Source organism: Lepidothrix coronata, unplaced genomic scaffold, assembly GCF_001604755.1.
Source record: "Lepidothrix coronata isolate B3197 unplaced genomic scaffold, Lepidothrix_coronata-1.0 Scaffold12, whole genome shotgun sequence".
Taxonomy (NCBI): Eukaryota; Metazoa; Chordata; class Aves; order Passeriformes; family Pipridae; genus Lepidothrix; species Lepidothrix coronata.
In genome coordinates, this window is record NW_016690192.1 from 2,629,980 (window position 1) to 2,647,020 (window position 17,041).

General features: G+C 44.1%; 1 protein-coding gene across 1 annotated transcript in view; it reads left to right on the forward strand.

The window, feature by feature from the left end:
* Window positions 1–4,408: 4,408 nt before the first annotated feature.
* PODN (podocan) overlaps window positions 4,409–17,041 on the forward strand; it is a 24,154-nt gene continuing 11,521 nt past the window's right edge. Inside the window, exons 1-5 of the mRNA XM_017805336.1 lie at window positions 4,409–4,579; window positions 7,878–8,122; window positions 9,656–9,749; window positions 11,263–11,327; window positions 15,436–15,545. Of these exons, the coding sequence (XP_017660825.1) occupies window positions 7,883–8,122; window positions 9,656–9,749; window positions 11,263–11,327; window positions 15,436–15,545 (509 nt within the window). The 5' untranslated portion in view covers window positions 4,409–4,579; window positions 7,878–7,882. The remainder of the gene's footprint in view (window positions 4,580–7,877; window positions 8,123–9,655; window positions 9,750–11,262; window positions 11,328–15,435; window positions 15,546–17,041) is intronic.

The following is a 17,041-nucleotide window of genomic DNA, read 5'->3' on the forward strand; positions in this document are numbered from 1 at the left end:
TCCTTTTGAATCACTGATACTACCAAAGAGCTCTGAGTAGATGTTATGCAAGCTCAGAACATGCCTTTTTCAAGAATTTTGAACACAAATGTATTTTTGGCCTATGTTTAATTAAAGAAGCAAATGAATTTTGAAGTATAAATAAGCTAACATAGATCATAAGAGTCCATGCCAATTATGGTTTAAGTAAGATGTGCTCAATTGCAGGTTGAGGTAGTTTTTTTAGAGGAGTGGGGGGAAAGTTGCACAGAAATACTAAGAGAAAAAAAATTGTGCAAAAATAACTTTCTTTGCTGCCAAGTGAGAGAATATACAAGTTTGGCCGTCAGAGAAATCTCTGGGTTTTTACAGGCCCGGGGCTTTCAGGCTTGAGCCCTTGCAAATGCGACTGTAACAGAAGGAATCCCAGATGAAATGCTCAGTTCCCAGCAGCAGTAGCTAGAGGGAGCACTGCAGGGTTAGCACAGCCTGCGACAGAGAGAATCAGTCAGTCCTGTGTTTCTCCTGCAGGATTTAAGAAGATGGAGTAAAGGACAAAGTTGCATATTTACCACGTCTACCAATTAATGTCTTATTTAGACATTTGTCTTGCATTACTTCTTCACTTTCAGCACCTTCTTTGTGTTGTAAGTTGCTGAGTAATTTTTAAATATAATATGTTCTCTGATTTTTCTGGAAGTGAGGGGGGGGCGTGGTCTTTTCTAAAAACACCAGATCCTCCATTAACATTCTGCAGGCTTAGAATATGATAACTTTGAAAAAATACATTTCACAGTGGATAAAATAATTTACCCAGTTCATCATGAGGAAATAGGCAAAGCTCTGTGGTGCAGAACAGTCTTTGCCATTATTAAGTTCTGTTACTCATTTTTTGCATAACTCAAAGCATTACCTAAGTTTGTACCATTTTAGAAATCTTGTTACAAAAGTTTTCTTTCTCGCTCCCTAATGCTCTGCTGACCAGGCAGCATCAAGCCCCTCTTCTCCATCTAAAATCCTCTGGTGAATACCCTTTGCAGCTCTTGGTTTGGGGTTTTCTCAGACATGATAAATGTGACCATCATTTGACAGCCAGAGGTGCTCTCAGGTTGGCAGGTGTATCTTACCTCTACTTTCTTCTGTAAAATTTGTGCTAATTCTTGCAGATAGGAATGTTCATTGTAAAGAAAAAAGTAAAATGTGTTTCATTGCTGCAGGAGAAGCAAATGGTTTGTCAGGGTTGGAGCCAGTGAGCACAGTGATGCCTGACTCAGCAGATCTGGCTTGCAGGAATTTGACTGGATGTTTTGGTTTTGGAGCACAGATTTTATTTTTAAACTTTTACTTGAGTTTTGTGTTCCAGCCCTGCTGCTTTGCCTGATCACACATAGGTTCAATGCAGAGCAGTACACTTTTGAAAATAGGTATGGTGTCAAGAAAGTGATTATTGCTTTTCTTACATTTGAGTCATTAGAAGAAAGTCCTTTTCAAAAGAAAATGTGCTACTTCAAGAAATCTCAGTTTCTGTGTTGATCAGGATAACAAATAGGAATTCATTGGAAAATTCTGAATTTGGGGTATTTGCAAGAGAGCTCTCTGGATAAATGAGGCACATCCATGGGCAGCTGAGGCAGCCTGGGGGGAGCAGGGGCTGCAGCTGTAGGTTGGTGTGTGGGGCTGTCCAGACCCCTGGAAATAACTCCCTGGGGAGTGTGATCCATGTCTAGTACAGGTGGTCAGAACTGCAGGTGTCAGAGGGGGAATGGACAGTCTGGCAAAGGGCACCATCCTGGCTTTCCCTGTGGAAAGCAAGTCCTGGTCCAAGGTATTGTGGGATCCCTTTGGTGAGGAGCAGAGGGATGAGCTGCTCAGAGTGAGGAGGTTGTGACCAGCTGAGCATGGCTGGTGACAGCTGGGCTAAAGAGCTGTTTTTTTGGGCAGTAGATCATTTCAGGCTGCAAAAGGATGGGATAAAGAGACTTGACTACATCTTCCCTCTCACGACAGAAGAAAATTCCGATAATCACGAGGCTGGTTATGTCCATTTCCCATATGTCCAATTCATCTGAGGTCAGATTAAACTCTTACCTCCTTGGAACAGGAAATACAGGGCTTCCTGTTGCACAGAGCTCTGAGCTGCATGTCAGCTCTCGTTAGACAGAAAAGAGTAAGAATGCAATTAGCCTGCTGGATAAAAGGCAGGGAAAAGTCCCTTAACTACGAAAAATCAACACTTGAGGAAGCAAACCACATGTGGAGAACAAATGCTGGAAAAAGCCCCGACTGTTTGGAACAAATGCCTTTATTACTTAAATAAACAGCAGCGTAATTTGTTGGAGTGACAGTGTGAGCTGTTCTGTGCCCTGTATCTGTAAGAAGAATTCACTGCTAACTTGAAAGGAGATGGTTTTATGTGGCCCTGGGTGGGTTTTCTGGGAAATATTAGTTCTATACTGCCATACAGGAACAGAAATATCCTGCTAATGCTGCAGCAGGCTAAAAGGAACAGGGATAGTGTAAAACAAGTATGAAATATGCAGTGTCTGTAGCCCATATTTCAGGTGGATTAAAAGCAGTCATGGATTTTTCATTTTTTTTTTAAACATCCTCTGGGAGAACAGACATCTTAAAGTTCATTGGGATCAGGACACAGATGCCAATAGGCTCATAGCCAGGCTCTGTTGTGCATTCTTAGGTTTGAAAAGTACTCCCCTTCCTGCTTTGGAGACAAAACCCCTTTTATTCCATGTGTTTTGATTATTCATTTTTTGAAGCAAATGACGGCAAGTTACTTAAAAGAATTTTAAATGGTCTTTTTTCTCTCCTTTCAAGTAGAGGCACGATATCAGCACATAGCAGTGGTCACCTCAGCAACCCCAGTATTTCTGTAGAGTTTTAAGCAGATAAATAAGGATGAGAGTAGAGACCATTTTGTAACTTCCACCTCCTGAATGCCTCCTGCCTCACTCCATGCTGATCACAGGTGAGCTGGTGCCTGTAGAACCACTCTTCTACATAGAGCTGCTTGTACCTTTTGTTCTCTGCCATGCTGTTGTTTGACTGTATGTCTGTTACCTGAGTTAATCATATCACATCTAAATTTAGCCTGTAATCTCTTTAGGACAGTGGCAGTAGTTGCAAAGTCAGAGCTGAGCAGGTCTCACGTATGTTGCCTACTGCAGCTTGGCCCTGTGGCTGATGCTGAGGTCTGCAGGAGTATCTTTGAAATCTAAGAGCTCGGGTTGGCAAAGCTTGTCCTTGACCTCCGCTGGGGCAGTGCAGGAGGTTGGGCCCTGCACAGAGCCCTGTGTGCCAGGCCCATTGCAAAAGCACTGGCTGTGTTGTGGCACACCCTGTCACAGCTGCCTCAGCAGTTGGGTGCCCCAGGACCTGGTTCTCTGCCATCTGTGATCTGCAGAAGTAATTGTACCAAAGTTTAAACTGAGTCTTCAGTTTTTAAACCTGAAAATGTTTCTTCATGCAGGCTGCAGGCACCACTCACAGCCAGCAGCAGGGAACATGCAAGAATGCAAAGACTCAAGTTGACTGGAGATGTTTCCTGCAGCTGATTCTGTGCTGGGGGTCTTGCAGTGGGAATCCTTTGCTCTGGAAGCTCCAGAAAGCTGCAGTGAATGAACAGAGACAGTGGCTGCTGAGCCCATGTACCATGGCAGGGCATAGCCTTTGGCTCATGCCAAAGGGGTGGGTCAGAATGCCTTTAGATAGGTTGGACTCCAGCTGGATGATGGAAATGCAGCACTGGGCCTGGAGACAGGAGATTATGAGTCTGGGATACACTGATGTAGGAGGGTAAGATGTGGAAGAAGTGAAAGCTTGGAAAAAATGCCCATATAGGTAATTTGTAGCACAGTGTTAAGTGTGTGTTACCTTTGCGTGTGAGATAATACCTGGTGTCTAGTCCTGGCTCTGTGCTGATGGATAATCCTGGGCTGGCTCTGACACTTGGGTGCCTCTGTTCCCCCACTAAAGGAAGCACAATGCCCCTCTTCACAATGTCCTGTACTACCTCTACATGCTACCTGACAGCTAATTACTACACTTAAACAACAAAAACCCAGATAAAAATGCCCTTCTGGGGAAGGCTGATGCTGCTCTCTACCTTGTGGGCTGCTCTGGCATCAGTAGTGAGCAAGATGATCCCCCTCCTCCTCCTCCTCCTCCTTTCTCTCTGCAGACTGGGATGAGGTGGGGTGGGCCCCCAACATAAGCAGAGTTTTTCTCCTCCTTGCAAAAACTATTTACATTTTGTTGTATGGACTCAAGTACTGTAATACAGAAAGGGTAGCAGGAAAAGGTGTCCTGCATCTGTGAATCACTAAGGAAAAGCAGTCAGCTTTGTTTTGTTTTTATTTTTGTTTTAGTAAAAACACACTTCCCACTCTTAACTTTTGAAACTTCCACGTGGCACAGAGGGGGATCGGTTCCAGTTGATATAAGCCTGGATGAAGAGAGGGAGGAAATAACTTAATTGCTTTAGTTCAGCTGGAGTGGAGAGGAAAGAATCAGTGTCCCTTTTTTTGGAATTCAGCAAGAAGATTGTGTTGTTGGTGAGGACAGATCCCCTGCAGGTTCTGTGGAGGTACTGTATGGATTCTGGGGGCATTCACAAAACAGGTGGCTATATATTTAAAATAGGAACTCTGCTGTCAGGGACAAAAAGCTGTGTTGCTTTCTTGGAAGTATTGCTGCACTTGGAGCATACTGTGTTATCAACAGGGTGTTTCTGTGCTTTCACCAAGAGGGGGGAAAATAAGGAATGGGGCACTTCTGGGCTGAATGGGGGGGGGGGGTTGTGTTATGGAAGGTTCTGATGTTAGTGCTGTAACGTGGGGCTTAGAAGATAAAAAAGAGATTGGGTAGATGGGATGTTACAACAAATTTGGGGACTTTGCCTCTTAAACATCTGTAGTTTCAGCCCGTTGATCCCTGGTCCCTGAAGATCAGTTGATAGGTTGAAAACCAGGGAGAGTTAAAGGGGAGGGAGATGAAATGCAGGAAAAACTGCTGATCTGTCACTTGTAGCTAATTTGAACCAGACCCCCAGAGAATGGGAGGACATTCCCACCTGGGATTCAGATTTTGGGTTGAATGCAACTCAAATCAAAGATCTAGTCCCAGTGCAGCTCCAGTCTCCTGCAAGGAAATGCAGAAGCACAACCATCTCTGTTCTCCTCTGCCAATTCCAGCACGCTGGCTTTTGGCATCCTCAGGGAGCCTGCAAACTGTGTTGACAAAAAGTAATGGGAGATTGTTTATTTCCCAAGTCTTTATATTCAGTCAATAGCTGCTTCCTCTTTCCTACTCACATTTTCCCATATGGTGACTTTGGAAAATTCCTCTCCGATTTCGTTGGGAAGTGCAGGAGGCTCTCGTTGGTAGAGGGTTGCCTGTTGCTCTCTAATTCTGCTGCTCACATCTGGAAAGGATCTGGCTTGGAAAGGGGAGACTCGCTGTGAGCTCAGTGCATGTCACTGACATGGCATGAGTGAGGGAGCCTGTGGGGGCAACAGAAATGTTCTTCTCCATTCAGCTGAGTTCTGACAGCAAAGGTGAGTTTTTCAGCACTTTATTTGTTTCAAAAGCTGGATTGTCAGAACCTGCAGCAGCAGCAGCAGCAGTCTGCCTTTCAGCTGCAGCTTTTAGCAAGGATGTTCAGTGTAACAAACTCAGTTAACCTGTTGATTTTGAAGGAGAATCCTTCCGTTTGGTGGATGTTTTTCCTATCTCTGTGTGTGTGTGTGTCCTGTGAGAATGTGTGGACGATAACAGATAACAGAGATGAGATACTCTGAAAGAGATTCTGTTGTTTATTGAGGTAACTGTGGTCACTGAGAAGCATTCAGTAACTCCTAAAACTTCAGTTTACCTCTGGAGACTGTGTCTTTTGTAGCACCCTGTCTCTGGTGCTGTGGGGCACCAAAGGGCAGGTGCCAGTTCTGTCTGGACTCAGAAGGATGCAGTGCAGAAGCCCCTGAGCTGGTTTCAGGGTCCCTTCAGCCTCTGGGTGGCAGGACCTGATCCAAAGTCCACCTACAGCCAGGGAAGAGGACTTTATAGTGTGTTTTGAGCTACTCCTTTAGAAAAGTTTCTTAATAAGGCTTTGGATCAGGCCCATGGGAATGAGTTGAAATGGAGTGAGTTACCTCAGACTTTCTTTGAACTAAAAATCACAATCATGCCTGGTTTTGCTGCCTGCACTCCAGATGTACACAGATGTTCCTGTATCCAAAGTGTCTCCCTGTGCTAGAGCAGCATTCACTCCAAAGGCATTGTAGCAGACAGTAGTGTGCATATTGCTGACAAGGGGGTGAGATTGCCTCTGAAATTTTATTGTGCAATAGATAGAATATTTCATGTTAATTTTTTAACAACCTTTCAGCTGGATATGTGGAAAAGTCAGCATGTTGCAAATCTGTAGAGCCCAGTACCAACCACAATGTAACTGTGTTTGTATTGCTACAGCAGGGCTGGTTGGGACCTGCATATAAAAGATTTTTTTCTTTAGTTTCTTTTGTAAGTATCTGTAAGGGTAAGCTTATATACTGGGAAAATACTTTGTTAGAGACCTGAGATACTTTCTGAGATTATTTTCTCTAAGATTTCTGAAATATTTTCTGAGATTAGGTCACCAAATACTAAAGATTTTGCTAATCCACTGTTGGCATACTCATATGGCCAGTTTTGATCTCACTGTTAATATTTAGCTGCCATACAAGGAATGTTTTATAAAAGAGATTAATTTCATTATATTCAGCTATATGGAAGCTGTGAAATAGTGGAGCAGGGGGAAGAGAGATCGATGCTAAATGCTTAAAATCACCCGGCATGTTTGTAGCAAAGACAGGGACCAAAGCAAAACCATCCGTGTCTTGGGATGCCCTGCCCTGTAGTCCCACCTGCTCCCATTTCTTCAAGTATAAGTCAATGTTTAAAGAAATTATTTACAATTTTCATGACTGTGACTGAGAGCAGGATCTGTCCAATGCTCCCCAAGCACCCAAAGTCTGTGAGAGCCCCTGGTGCAAAGCAGCAAAGCCCAGTGGGTGTAAATGGAGATGTGCAGTTCTGACAGCCGCCAGTGTGGCTCTGGGAGGTTCTTGTTTCTGATGCAAAGAAGGCATGTGGGCTGGCAGAGGTGAACAGAGTACTTATTTCATGTCATAAATCCACTGTGCCTTTTTACCTTAAAAGATCAGCCTAAATAAGTCTCATCACTGTTGAATGCTTCTGATTAGAATAGCCAAGAGGATAAAAGACAGGCCATAACCAGCCCTGACTGAAAACCTTTATGTATGAAATCTGAGAAGGGCAACAAATGGGACCGAGGGGGCTGGGTTAGGGCCAGCTGGCTGCTCCAGTCCATATCCAACTTCTGTTTGGATTATTTTAACCTGCTGCCAGAAAGATAAAAGCTGAACGTGAGCCAGGCCTCTTAGTTCAGATCAGCACTGTCCAAAATCCATAGGAAGCCCGTTTTGTTTTCAGTAGCCATGAGGTTTTGTTGTTGCTCCATGCACGTGTAGCAGCCCCTCCGAGAGTCACTCTTGTCCAGCCTCTGTGTTGTTTAAATAACGAGAAGAGTTTCTCCCTAAGCAAAACTGCGAGGAGCAATGCGACCGACAGCCACACTAAACTAACATTTTATGAATCTCTGGGATCACCTGGAGTTTCTCAATATGAAAAAAGCAATAAATACCCGGAGGAACTGGGGCCGGTGTGGGGGATGCTGTGCCCGGGGCCCGCATCCCGGTGCCCAAACCGCGCTCAGAGGGCGTGAAGGCGCCCCAGGAGAGCGGGGCCGGCGCCGGGCTCTGGTCCGGGCCGTGCCCCGGGGCTGACCCGCCGTGCCGGGGCTGACTCGCTGTCCCGGCCCGCAGGGGCGATGCCGGCCGGCGGCCGGGCGCTGCTGGCGCTGCTGGGGCTCCCGGCGCTGCTGGCGCTGGGCTGCGCCGCCCACACCGACACCGAGCCCGAGCCCGAGGGCGGCCCGGCCCCGCGGCCCGGCCCCGCCTGCCCCCGCGACTGCGGCTGCACCCAGGAGGGCGTCGTGGACTGCGGCGGCATCGACCTCAAGGAGTTCCCGCTGCTGCTGCCCGAGCTCACCAACCACCTGTCCCTGCAGGTAAGGGCGCGCCGTGCCCGCATCCCACCCTCATCCCGCTCCTCCCCGCTCCCTTCAGCCCCGACCCGGCTGCCCGCAGGAAGCAGCAGGTGCAGCGGGCCTTAAACTCGACGGATGTGCCTGGTTATCGGCACTAATTCTCTCCCCGCAGATCCAGGGAGGGCAAAAGATACGAAATTTTTCTCTTTAGTCTCTCACAGCTTCATGGAAAGAATTTTTGTCCGAACTAACAGTTACTGTTTCTGGTGAAGGCCTTTCATTTTGAGGTGTCTTTGAGAAGGATGGGCTAAGTTTCTGGGCAGCACTGCCTGTTAGTCCAGGTGTTGAAGACACAGTGAACCCGTGCAGACACAGGGCCAGCCCGTGTTCCCTTATGTCCCATCTCTCCCTCAGCACACAAACTCAGCAAGAAGCAGGGGTGACACAGCCAGTGCCATCCCTCACCTCCAGTGGCACTGCCTGTGGCAGGGACACTGATGTCATGCCTGCAGCAAATGGTTCCACTCCAGAGATCTCGTGTCTTGTTAGGATAAGGACATGTAAGGTTGTGAGATTCCAGCTTAAGGTAGAAGAAGCAGGATGTCCTGGACTGTCAGCAGGTTTCCATGCTCTGCTGTTAGTTAATTGATCCCTATAACCAGCATTTGGGCAGGTGTCCTTTCCATGGCAGTGCTCTGACACCTGCAGGCGTGGCAGGGCCAGAGCATGGCAACCTTGTGGCCGTGCCTCCTCTGAGCAGTGGCAGCAGTTCCAGGATTTCCAATGCCTTGCTTTTGGTTTATTGCTCCTATCTGCCAGTTCTGTGCAAAGGATGAAATGCAGATTTTGTTCAGAGCTTTCCAGTTAGAAAAACTGTAATGTAAGCTGGCACCTTCCTCAGCAGATCTGTCCCAGGCGAGTGCTAGCCATGGCTCCTGCCTCTGCTGCCAAAAGAAAAGCAGCTTTTTGGAGCAGCAGCTGTCACTTTCTGTGCACTGGCCTGGCTTCCAGCACAGCAGGACCTTAACTGGTCCCTTAGATGTTAAAATAGAATCACTCATTAATGGTCAAAATGTTAGTCAGCACATTAATGAAAATCTGATGGCAGTCACCCCTGACAGTGGTACTAGTGAAAGTGAGCCCAGTTTGACGCTCCCTTTCTGTGACAAGTGGCTTTTAAAACAACCCAGGAATAACAGAAGTGATAAACTTGGAAATCCACCATACCAACCTTGTAGCAGCTGCTCTGCTGCAGCCACAAGGTTTGGCTTTGGCAGATGGATTATGGGCCTTGTCAGGCATAATCTCACTCTGTGTGCTACCAGTGCATAAAACAGGTATTCCTGGGGATGAGCATAAGTTCAGGTCTTCCAATGCTGCTGGGTTTGGATGTCTTGTTTTTGATGTTTGAGTTTGGCTCATTACAGATAGAAGTCTTGACAGTGATTTGGCATGGTGGGGTCACTTCCAGATTTTATTGGAGTTCACAGTCTGGGTTTACTGGGATCCTTCTTGGATTACTTTGCTGATGATTAATACTCTCCATTTTCTTAGAATAACCAAATAGAAGAAATCTTTCCAGAAGAACTTGCTCGTCTTTACAGACTGGAAACTCTCAATCTGCAAAACAACAGGCTGACTTCAAAAGGTGAGCTGGCAGAGCCATGGGGTGGACAGAGCCTGTGCCTCCAGAACACCAGTGACACCTGATAAAGAAAACCACAGAGTGATGGATTGACTTGGTTGGAGTGGTTCTCTGCAAGCCTAACTCCTTTGGCCATCACACACATCATGGAGACATTTTATCATCTGAAACACAAGACTCAGTGTACAAGAATGCAGCCCTGCTGAACCAGGAGGAGACCTGGCAGCAGCTCTGTGTGCTGTGGCGTGAGATCTCCTCATCCAGGAAACTCCCTCTGGTCCCACAGGCTCTTTCATGCAATGCACTGGGGAACCAGAAACCTCCACATGCTCAATGATTTCCTCCTGACTGACCTTGTTCAGTTCAGTCGAGGCATTCAGTTCGTGTAGTTCAGTCCAGTTCTGTCCTCATTGAATTTGGTATAAATACAAATATACATTGCAAATAAGGACATTTCTACCCTTCCAAAACCATTTTGATTTTAGTAAGCAGGTTTTCCTTGCTCGGTCATATGCTTATGAGGGAAACTTGATGAGGAGCTATTAAGGAAAGCAAAAGAAACTCAGGAACTGGAGTAAATAGTAAGAAAGCATGATATGGGATACAAAAGATGTAATTGTTGTGCATCACATTAACTTGTGATCCAAATGCTCTTGCTTTCCTTATTGCAATGACAGAGGACAGCCTTTATTGAGAATGTGGGAATATTATCCCTGGGCCCCAAGGCACGGCACTCCTACACAGCATGGGGAAGGCTGTGCCTAATAGATTCAGCCTTTGACATTATTACCTTTGGGCCTTCTTGTTCCTTTCACAAGCTGCAGTGCAGCCCTGAGTTTCCAACATGTTTTGACATGGGAAACGGCTTCACCTTTGACTCCTGGTTATCTCAGTGCCAGGTGAAAGTGTTACTTTCAGTGTTTCCATTGTGACAGCAATTGTGGTTGTGTGATCAGCTGGATGTGGAGTGACTCAGCTGAAAATGAATAATTACTGGGGGAGGATAAGCTCTGAGCTGGTTACTGTGTCGATGGATATCTCTGCTGTGGGGAGCAGGACAAAGGAAGGGTTGTGGCATGCAGATACTGGTGTGATTTTGGCACTGTAGTCCTACATCAGATCCATTCATTGAGCAACCTCAGATTATGCCCTTGCAAGAAAAAAGATTTGCAGAATCATAAGCAAATTACAAAAGAAACTGCTCAGACAGTGTGGTTGCTGCAAGGGGGGTCTGCCTAGCTCTGCCCCTGACTCCTGCCAGGGGGGTTGGGCACAAGCCTTGTATGCTCAGCATTCCTAATAGTCTTCCATTGCTCTTAACAGCCAGTATTGTTTTGTGGCATTTTGAATTAAAAAAAAATAACAACAATAGGTGTGACCCAGATTGTTTCATTGGCCATAAAAAATAGTTCAATCTCACATGAACAATACCTGAAAGAGAAAGCTGCCCCCTGGTATTTTCTCTCAGAGAGGCAGTAAGGTGCCAGTGTCACTGATTAGTTATTCCTTTTTTAAGGGTTGCCAGAGGAAGCATTTGAACATCTGGAGAACCTGAATTACCTGTACCTGGCAAACAATAAGGTAAGTGGCTCTGAAGCCTTTCAGAGTTCTTTTCTAAATTGGTTCTGCAAGTTAAATGAGCAAGTTGTCAATTCTTTTAAAATGTACATACTAAATAAGCAAAATGTGCTAAAGTGATATTCTAATGCAGGGTCATCTAAGGTCAAGACAATCAGTATGTGAAAAATTTAGAGGCTACACATGCAGGTATATTTTGAACACTTATTTATTTGTGCAACTGGTGAAAGGTTTCCCTTGTATAGGGAGGTACAGAGAGCCCCTGCATGCATAAGTTACCACTGTCTTCAGTAGGCTTTGGATCAGCTGCATGCAGATTTGTTTTCTGCCTGTATGCAAATAAACTGTGAGGGAATGGTGTGAAACGCTGCCTGTCTCATCAGATGAGGCTGGTTGAAAAATTTGCGAACAAACACATCTTAGTACCTGTGTTTGAGGCATCGAGATCTGTCAAAGGCTACCCAGTTTTCCCTGACTCCCATTCTTATTAGGTTTGATATGAGGAGGATATCCACACACAGTGAAATGTGCCAGTCATTAATTTATTCTTTTAGCTGCAGTGATAGGAGCTGAATTTCTTTTTCTAATGGAGAGGATTCTGAGTGCTTTCCTATTACTGACCCAAGTTGGATGTCTTGACAGAAGCCCATCTTTCCTGCCAAGGCTAGGAAATGAAATAGCTTCTCACATACCCTTACATCTGGGTGGTTACCATTATAGCTTTCTTTATCCCCAGTGATTGTCCACAAATATTTGTTACAGAAGAAACTGGGTTACCACAGAAAAATATACGTTAAAACATCAGACAGAGCTTCTTTGTCTACAGAAATCCTGCCCTTCCATCTCACCCTCCCTCTCTCTATATATATATTTATGCCTGTATATATATATTATTTTCCTCTTAAAATCTGGGACCATTTGATGTTTTTATTAAATACATGTGGCCCCATTTAGGTTTCGGTCAGGCCAAGACACATCCAGAATCACTCCATACAGAAATATATGGAGTGATTGAGAATAGAACCCATTCCTTAGTACAGTAACATTGTGTTCTTTTCTCTCTTTCAAGCACCATTTCCATGTAACAATCTTGGCAGTTAATAACCCCATAAAAGGGAACAAGCCAGGCTGTGAGTAATATTCCAGAACCTTGCACTCCGATTTTCCCTGTGCGACAAAACAAAGTGTTTGGTTTTTCTGGCTCTATGGCAGAGAAAAAAAGAGTCCCAAAAGAAATTGCCAACATCAGCGAATGTCAGAAGCAGTTATAGTGAGAAGTTGTGGACCCACAAAAATAACACATTTCTATATAAATCCCAAGCCAGGACAAACCAGATTGGCTTCAAACTGCAGGAAACGCTGTGGATCAAGTTACTGCGGTGTCTGGAGGAGAGCAGGGATTTGCTGGTAGTTTGCTCCTTGTTTTATGGATTATCTTAATGCATGTTTATCTTCCATTGTGATCCCATCAGATGTAGCTAAATCAACTTTCATTAAACTGGCACAGATGGTCAGAGAAAAGAAATGTAATAGACTGAAAGCCTTCTGTGGGTTATGAGTGCCAAGTACTTCAAGGAAAGAAGGGATGCTGTAGTTTCCTTTCTAATCTTTCACCCCATTCTCATATTTTGTATCTCTCATATAGTATGCACAGTAAAGAAATTATTTCACCAAACTGTAGACCAGGTCCTGAGCTGTCATGATTTACTATAAGTTGGTGACAGAAGGTTTTGCATTTCCTCATATCCCCAAAGTGATATGGGATTCACCTGGATCCAGTACTTCTGTTTATATCAAAGCTTGATCTAAGCGAGAAAACCTGTTTCAAAACTTTTGTATTAACCTTCTGAATTCATTAGTTAACAGTGGATAAAACACTCTCTGCCATATGGAAAGGAAGGTCCAGCAGTAAAGCTGCAAGGAAATTGCAGCTGGAGAAAGTCAGGTTGTTAGGCAATAAACTGGACAAAGCTATTCAGTCAACCTCGTTGTTGCTAATACTTATAACAATCCAGCATTAATCCTTCAAGCAGTCAACCAGTGGAATCAGTCTCATGACCAAGTGCTGAAATGCCAAAGCAAAGTCCTGAGCAAGTGAAAACTCTTTCTGTATGAAACTTCTCTTTCTCTTTTTTCTCTTTCTTGTGGTTCTGATGTCTCTCATTCCACATGTCTGAGCCATGCCCTTTGTTCTGTATAAAAGTTATGACCTAACTGACCATGTTTCTGGAGAAAAGCTTTAATGTGCCACCCTGTATGAAAATGATTAAGTCTTGTTTCCTGTGTCTGAATTCTCAATATTATTATGTCACAGTAGAGACTTATTTGAGGCACTGTCAGACCTTCCTAGTCAGAGATGAGTGCCTTTATCCAGTTCCCTGGAACCACATCTCCCACATCAGGAGACGAGAGATTGCCATAAAGCCAAGAGCAGTACTGTGGCAACTGCAGTAATATGCAGAATGCCTAATTCCACTGCTTACATACATCTGGGAATACTGACAGGAGTGTGATTTGTGGGAAAGGTCTTTTCCGTGTTTGTGACCATTAAACAATTAAGACAGGCTAAGGATGGAGATTTCAGGACAGCTGAAAATGAAGAACAGTAAATAACATACTTTCATCTTTTTTAAAGAAAGGACTGTTTTATGAGTCCAGTAAATTGGAAGTTCATGGCTGTAGTTCATCAATGCACACTTGACACACTAGATGGGTGTAGACACCCTTTAGATAAATACATAGTTTAAGGCTTGGGTTAGGCAGTTCTCCAATGAAGTGTCTATTCTCTCACACAGTGTTCATATTTTAAATGTTTTTGGTTTTACACTATCATTCTTAACCAATTGAAGTTTTATGGTAATAAAAATTTGAAAAATATGTTTTCTCCTCATATAAGTCTTACTGTGCCTTGCTGGCTGAAAGGACCAGGCTCTGTTTCACACAACAGAGCTGTGAGGACGAAGCTTTACAGATCCCATGAACCTCAAGCTAGAAGGCAGATTTCATCATCCCAGTTTCCTATCCTGATCTCAAAGCTTTAGATGGCAATGAATTCGGTATCTCACCAGAAAAGTTCTCTCCATAGCCCTCCAGAGTGTACATAAAATACTGGGTGGTCTCAGCAATGAACACCTGTAACCACAGGGACTGCACCTGCCCACTGCAACTCAGTGCCTTCTGCTTCTGTGATCAAGGACTCTCTGTTACACCACTGTATTACTAATTTGTCTCCCAAGGGCTTAATCTTCATGCAAAAATCTATGGGTTTATGCTTCCCAGAAAACTTTCCTCCAGCCTGGATTGTAACCTGTATTCCTGGTTTCCTGGTGAATAACTTTGCTTTTAACAGCCACTCAGTGAACCTGGCTATTGCTCTGTAAAACTGAGCTTATTTTGATCAGTGCTCTTCACTCCACCAGTTTGTTCAGGTGCACGTGTTTCTAGTATTATTTTTCAAAATCCCTGATAAAAACAGCAAGAGACCAAGAGCAAACATATTCAATTCTATACCTGTTGTCAACTATTAAGTTTTGGAGACAGAACTTTTCTGTATTTTCTGATACATCACTTGTTTATTGAACAGAGTATCACTGTACAGTAGGTTTTTGCTTTGAAGTCCCTTTTGATAACCCAGCATTCCTGTTCTTTGGGAACTTGGATCCTAAATTGCAGAGATCCCTGTAAATGGATGCAATGGCACAGATACACGAAATGACAGTTGCCCTCCATAATATCCTTTCACAAAAGAGTAAGCAGTAGGTCACTGTGAGGTGGGCTGGAGTTTCTTGGCACAGCAAACTGAGGAATTAGGAACAATAATAAGCAAAGTGTTTGCTCTCTGAATAACAATCTCTTGATTTCTTCCACCAAAAAGAGACAGGACTCTTCCAACCAAAACAAACATTCTCATATCTTAGAGCAAAAGTCTGTCTCCTTCCTGGAGAGATTACTGAGTGGGGACAATTTGTTTTCCTTCATGCAATCCACATTCAGTTTAATTTATTTTTGCCCGTTTAGAGAAGATAAATTTGCAAATGTTTTACTGCTTGTCTAGTACTTGGTTAAAACTTGTTGCATTTAATTTGAATTCCCTTATATATTTCTTTTCCAGCTAACAGTGGCTCCGAAATTCCTACCAAATGCCTTGATCAGTGCAGATTTTGCAGCCAATTATCTCACTAAGATATATGGGCTCACATTTGGACAGAAACCAAAATTGAGGTAAGGGACAGGGAAGTAAAACAACAGTGTTCTGCCACTGCTTGGATACAACTGGTGGGTGATAAGAAACTATCTGGCTAAACCATGTTATTGCTCACTTGTGTTTTTTGGAGAGAAGTTGACTGTTTATTATTCTCAGCATGAAAGATCAAATAATCTCTTAAACAAACACATTCCAAGGGCTTTTACTGGCTGCCAGGCACTTTTGCATATATAAAATTAAATTGTCCCCTTTTCATTTGTGTGTCAGTTAAGAATTGAAAAGAACAGCTTTAGTTTCTCAAAATGGAGATTAATGTTTAGAAATCTCTGGTTTTATTAGACCCCGTTCATTTTTAAGAATAAAATGGGGTGGAGAGTGCAGTAGTCAGTGCAGGTGAGTATAACTCAATTCCAGGAAAGCTTAGCCCTTCAGCACCTTCAGAAGTGGCTCATTCCCTCAGACCTGGTGTCAAAGTCTCTGCTGGTTTCAGGTTGGGATTTGCTCAGCTGGATCCAGTGCAGCACATTGGCCCACCCCAAACTCAGATGCACACAGACCACCTCCTGAGAGACAGGGGCTTTTCCAAAGGGGTTCTGAGTAATCTGTATGGACACTGCAGCATCCAAATCCTGCAAAGACCTTCCAAACTCTGTTGGGAGCAATTTATGCAGCCAAGTTTGGAAGCAGTTAATAGCAGCTGACCCAGCTGAGCCCCTGCAGTCCAATCTTGTGGTGAACTGAAGAACTCTCCATTCCCACTGAACTCTTTGGGAGCTGAAGCTCCTCTGCACTTACTGGGCCTTTTGTCTCCTGGACTCTTGGAACCTGAAAAGGCTGAGTCACTCACAGATTTCTGGCAATATCTCATGATGAAAGAAACTACATTTATACATGTTTTCTTCCTTAATCTGAGGTGCAGAAGCTGCTGTGTTTTGATTTCATATTGAAATTACTGACTCTTCTGAAGTGATTTTCACACTCTCCTATACCAACACTAATTTTTATCAGAATAGGAACTCACTGATTTCCAAGATTGCTGATATAAAATCCTAACACGGTTGCTTCAGTTGTTTTATTTGCCCCCAGCAGAGTTCATGGTCTCAGAGTGACGATTTGGAAAGCAAGGTTTTCAGAAAGGCAAATATTTGTGAGCTAAAAGTACAGCTGACCATGCAGGGTAAACAATATTTCCAGTGTGGCTCTGAACTCCCTGGAGTGTGTGATCACACAATTGTATTTCCATACTGAGCCTTTCCTTCCTTCCAACAGGATGTTGCCAAGTTTTCTGCAACTGGTGGAGAATCCAAGAACAAGTTGAAAAAACCCACTTTGTGCTCTTTTGCAGTTTTAACCTGTCTCTACAAATTTAGCTGTCTGCTGCATCTTGGGGTAAACACAGGAAAGGGAGAGGGAATCAAAGTCAGTAAAAAGAAGTCAAATGAATTCATTTAGTTGAGCCAGTGAAAAGCAGGAATAACTTCATAGGGGTCCGTTGTTTTGTACAGAATTGAAA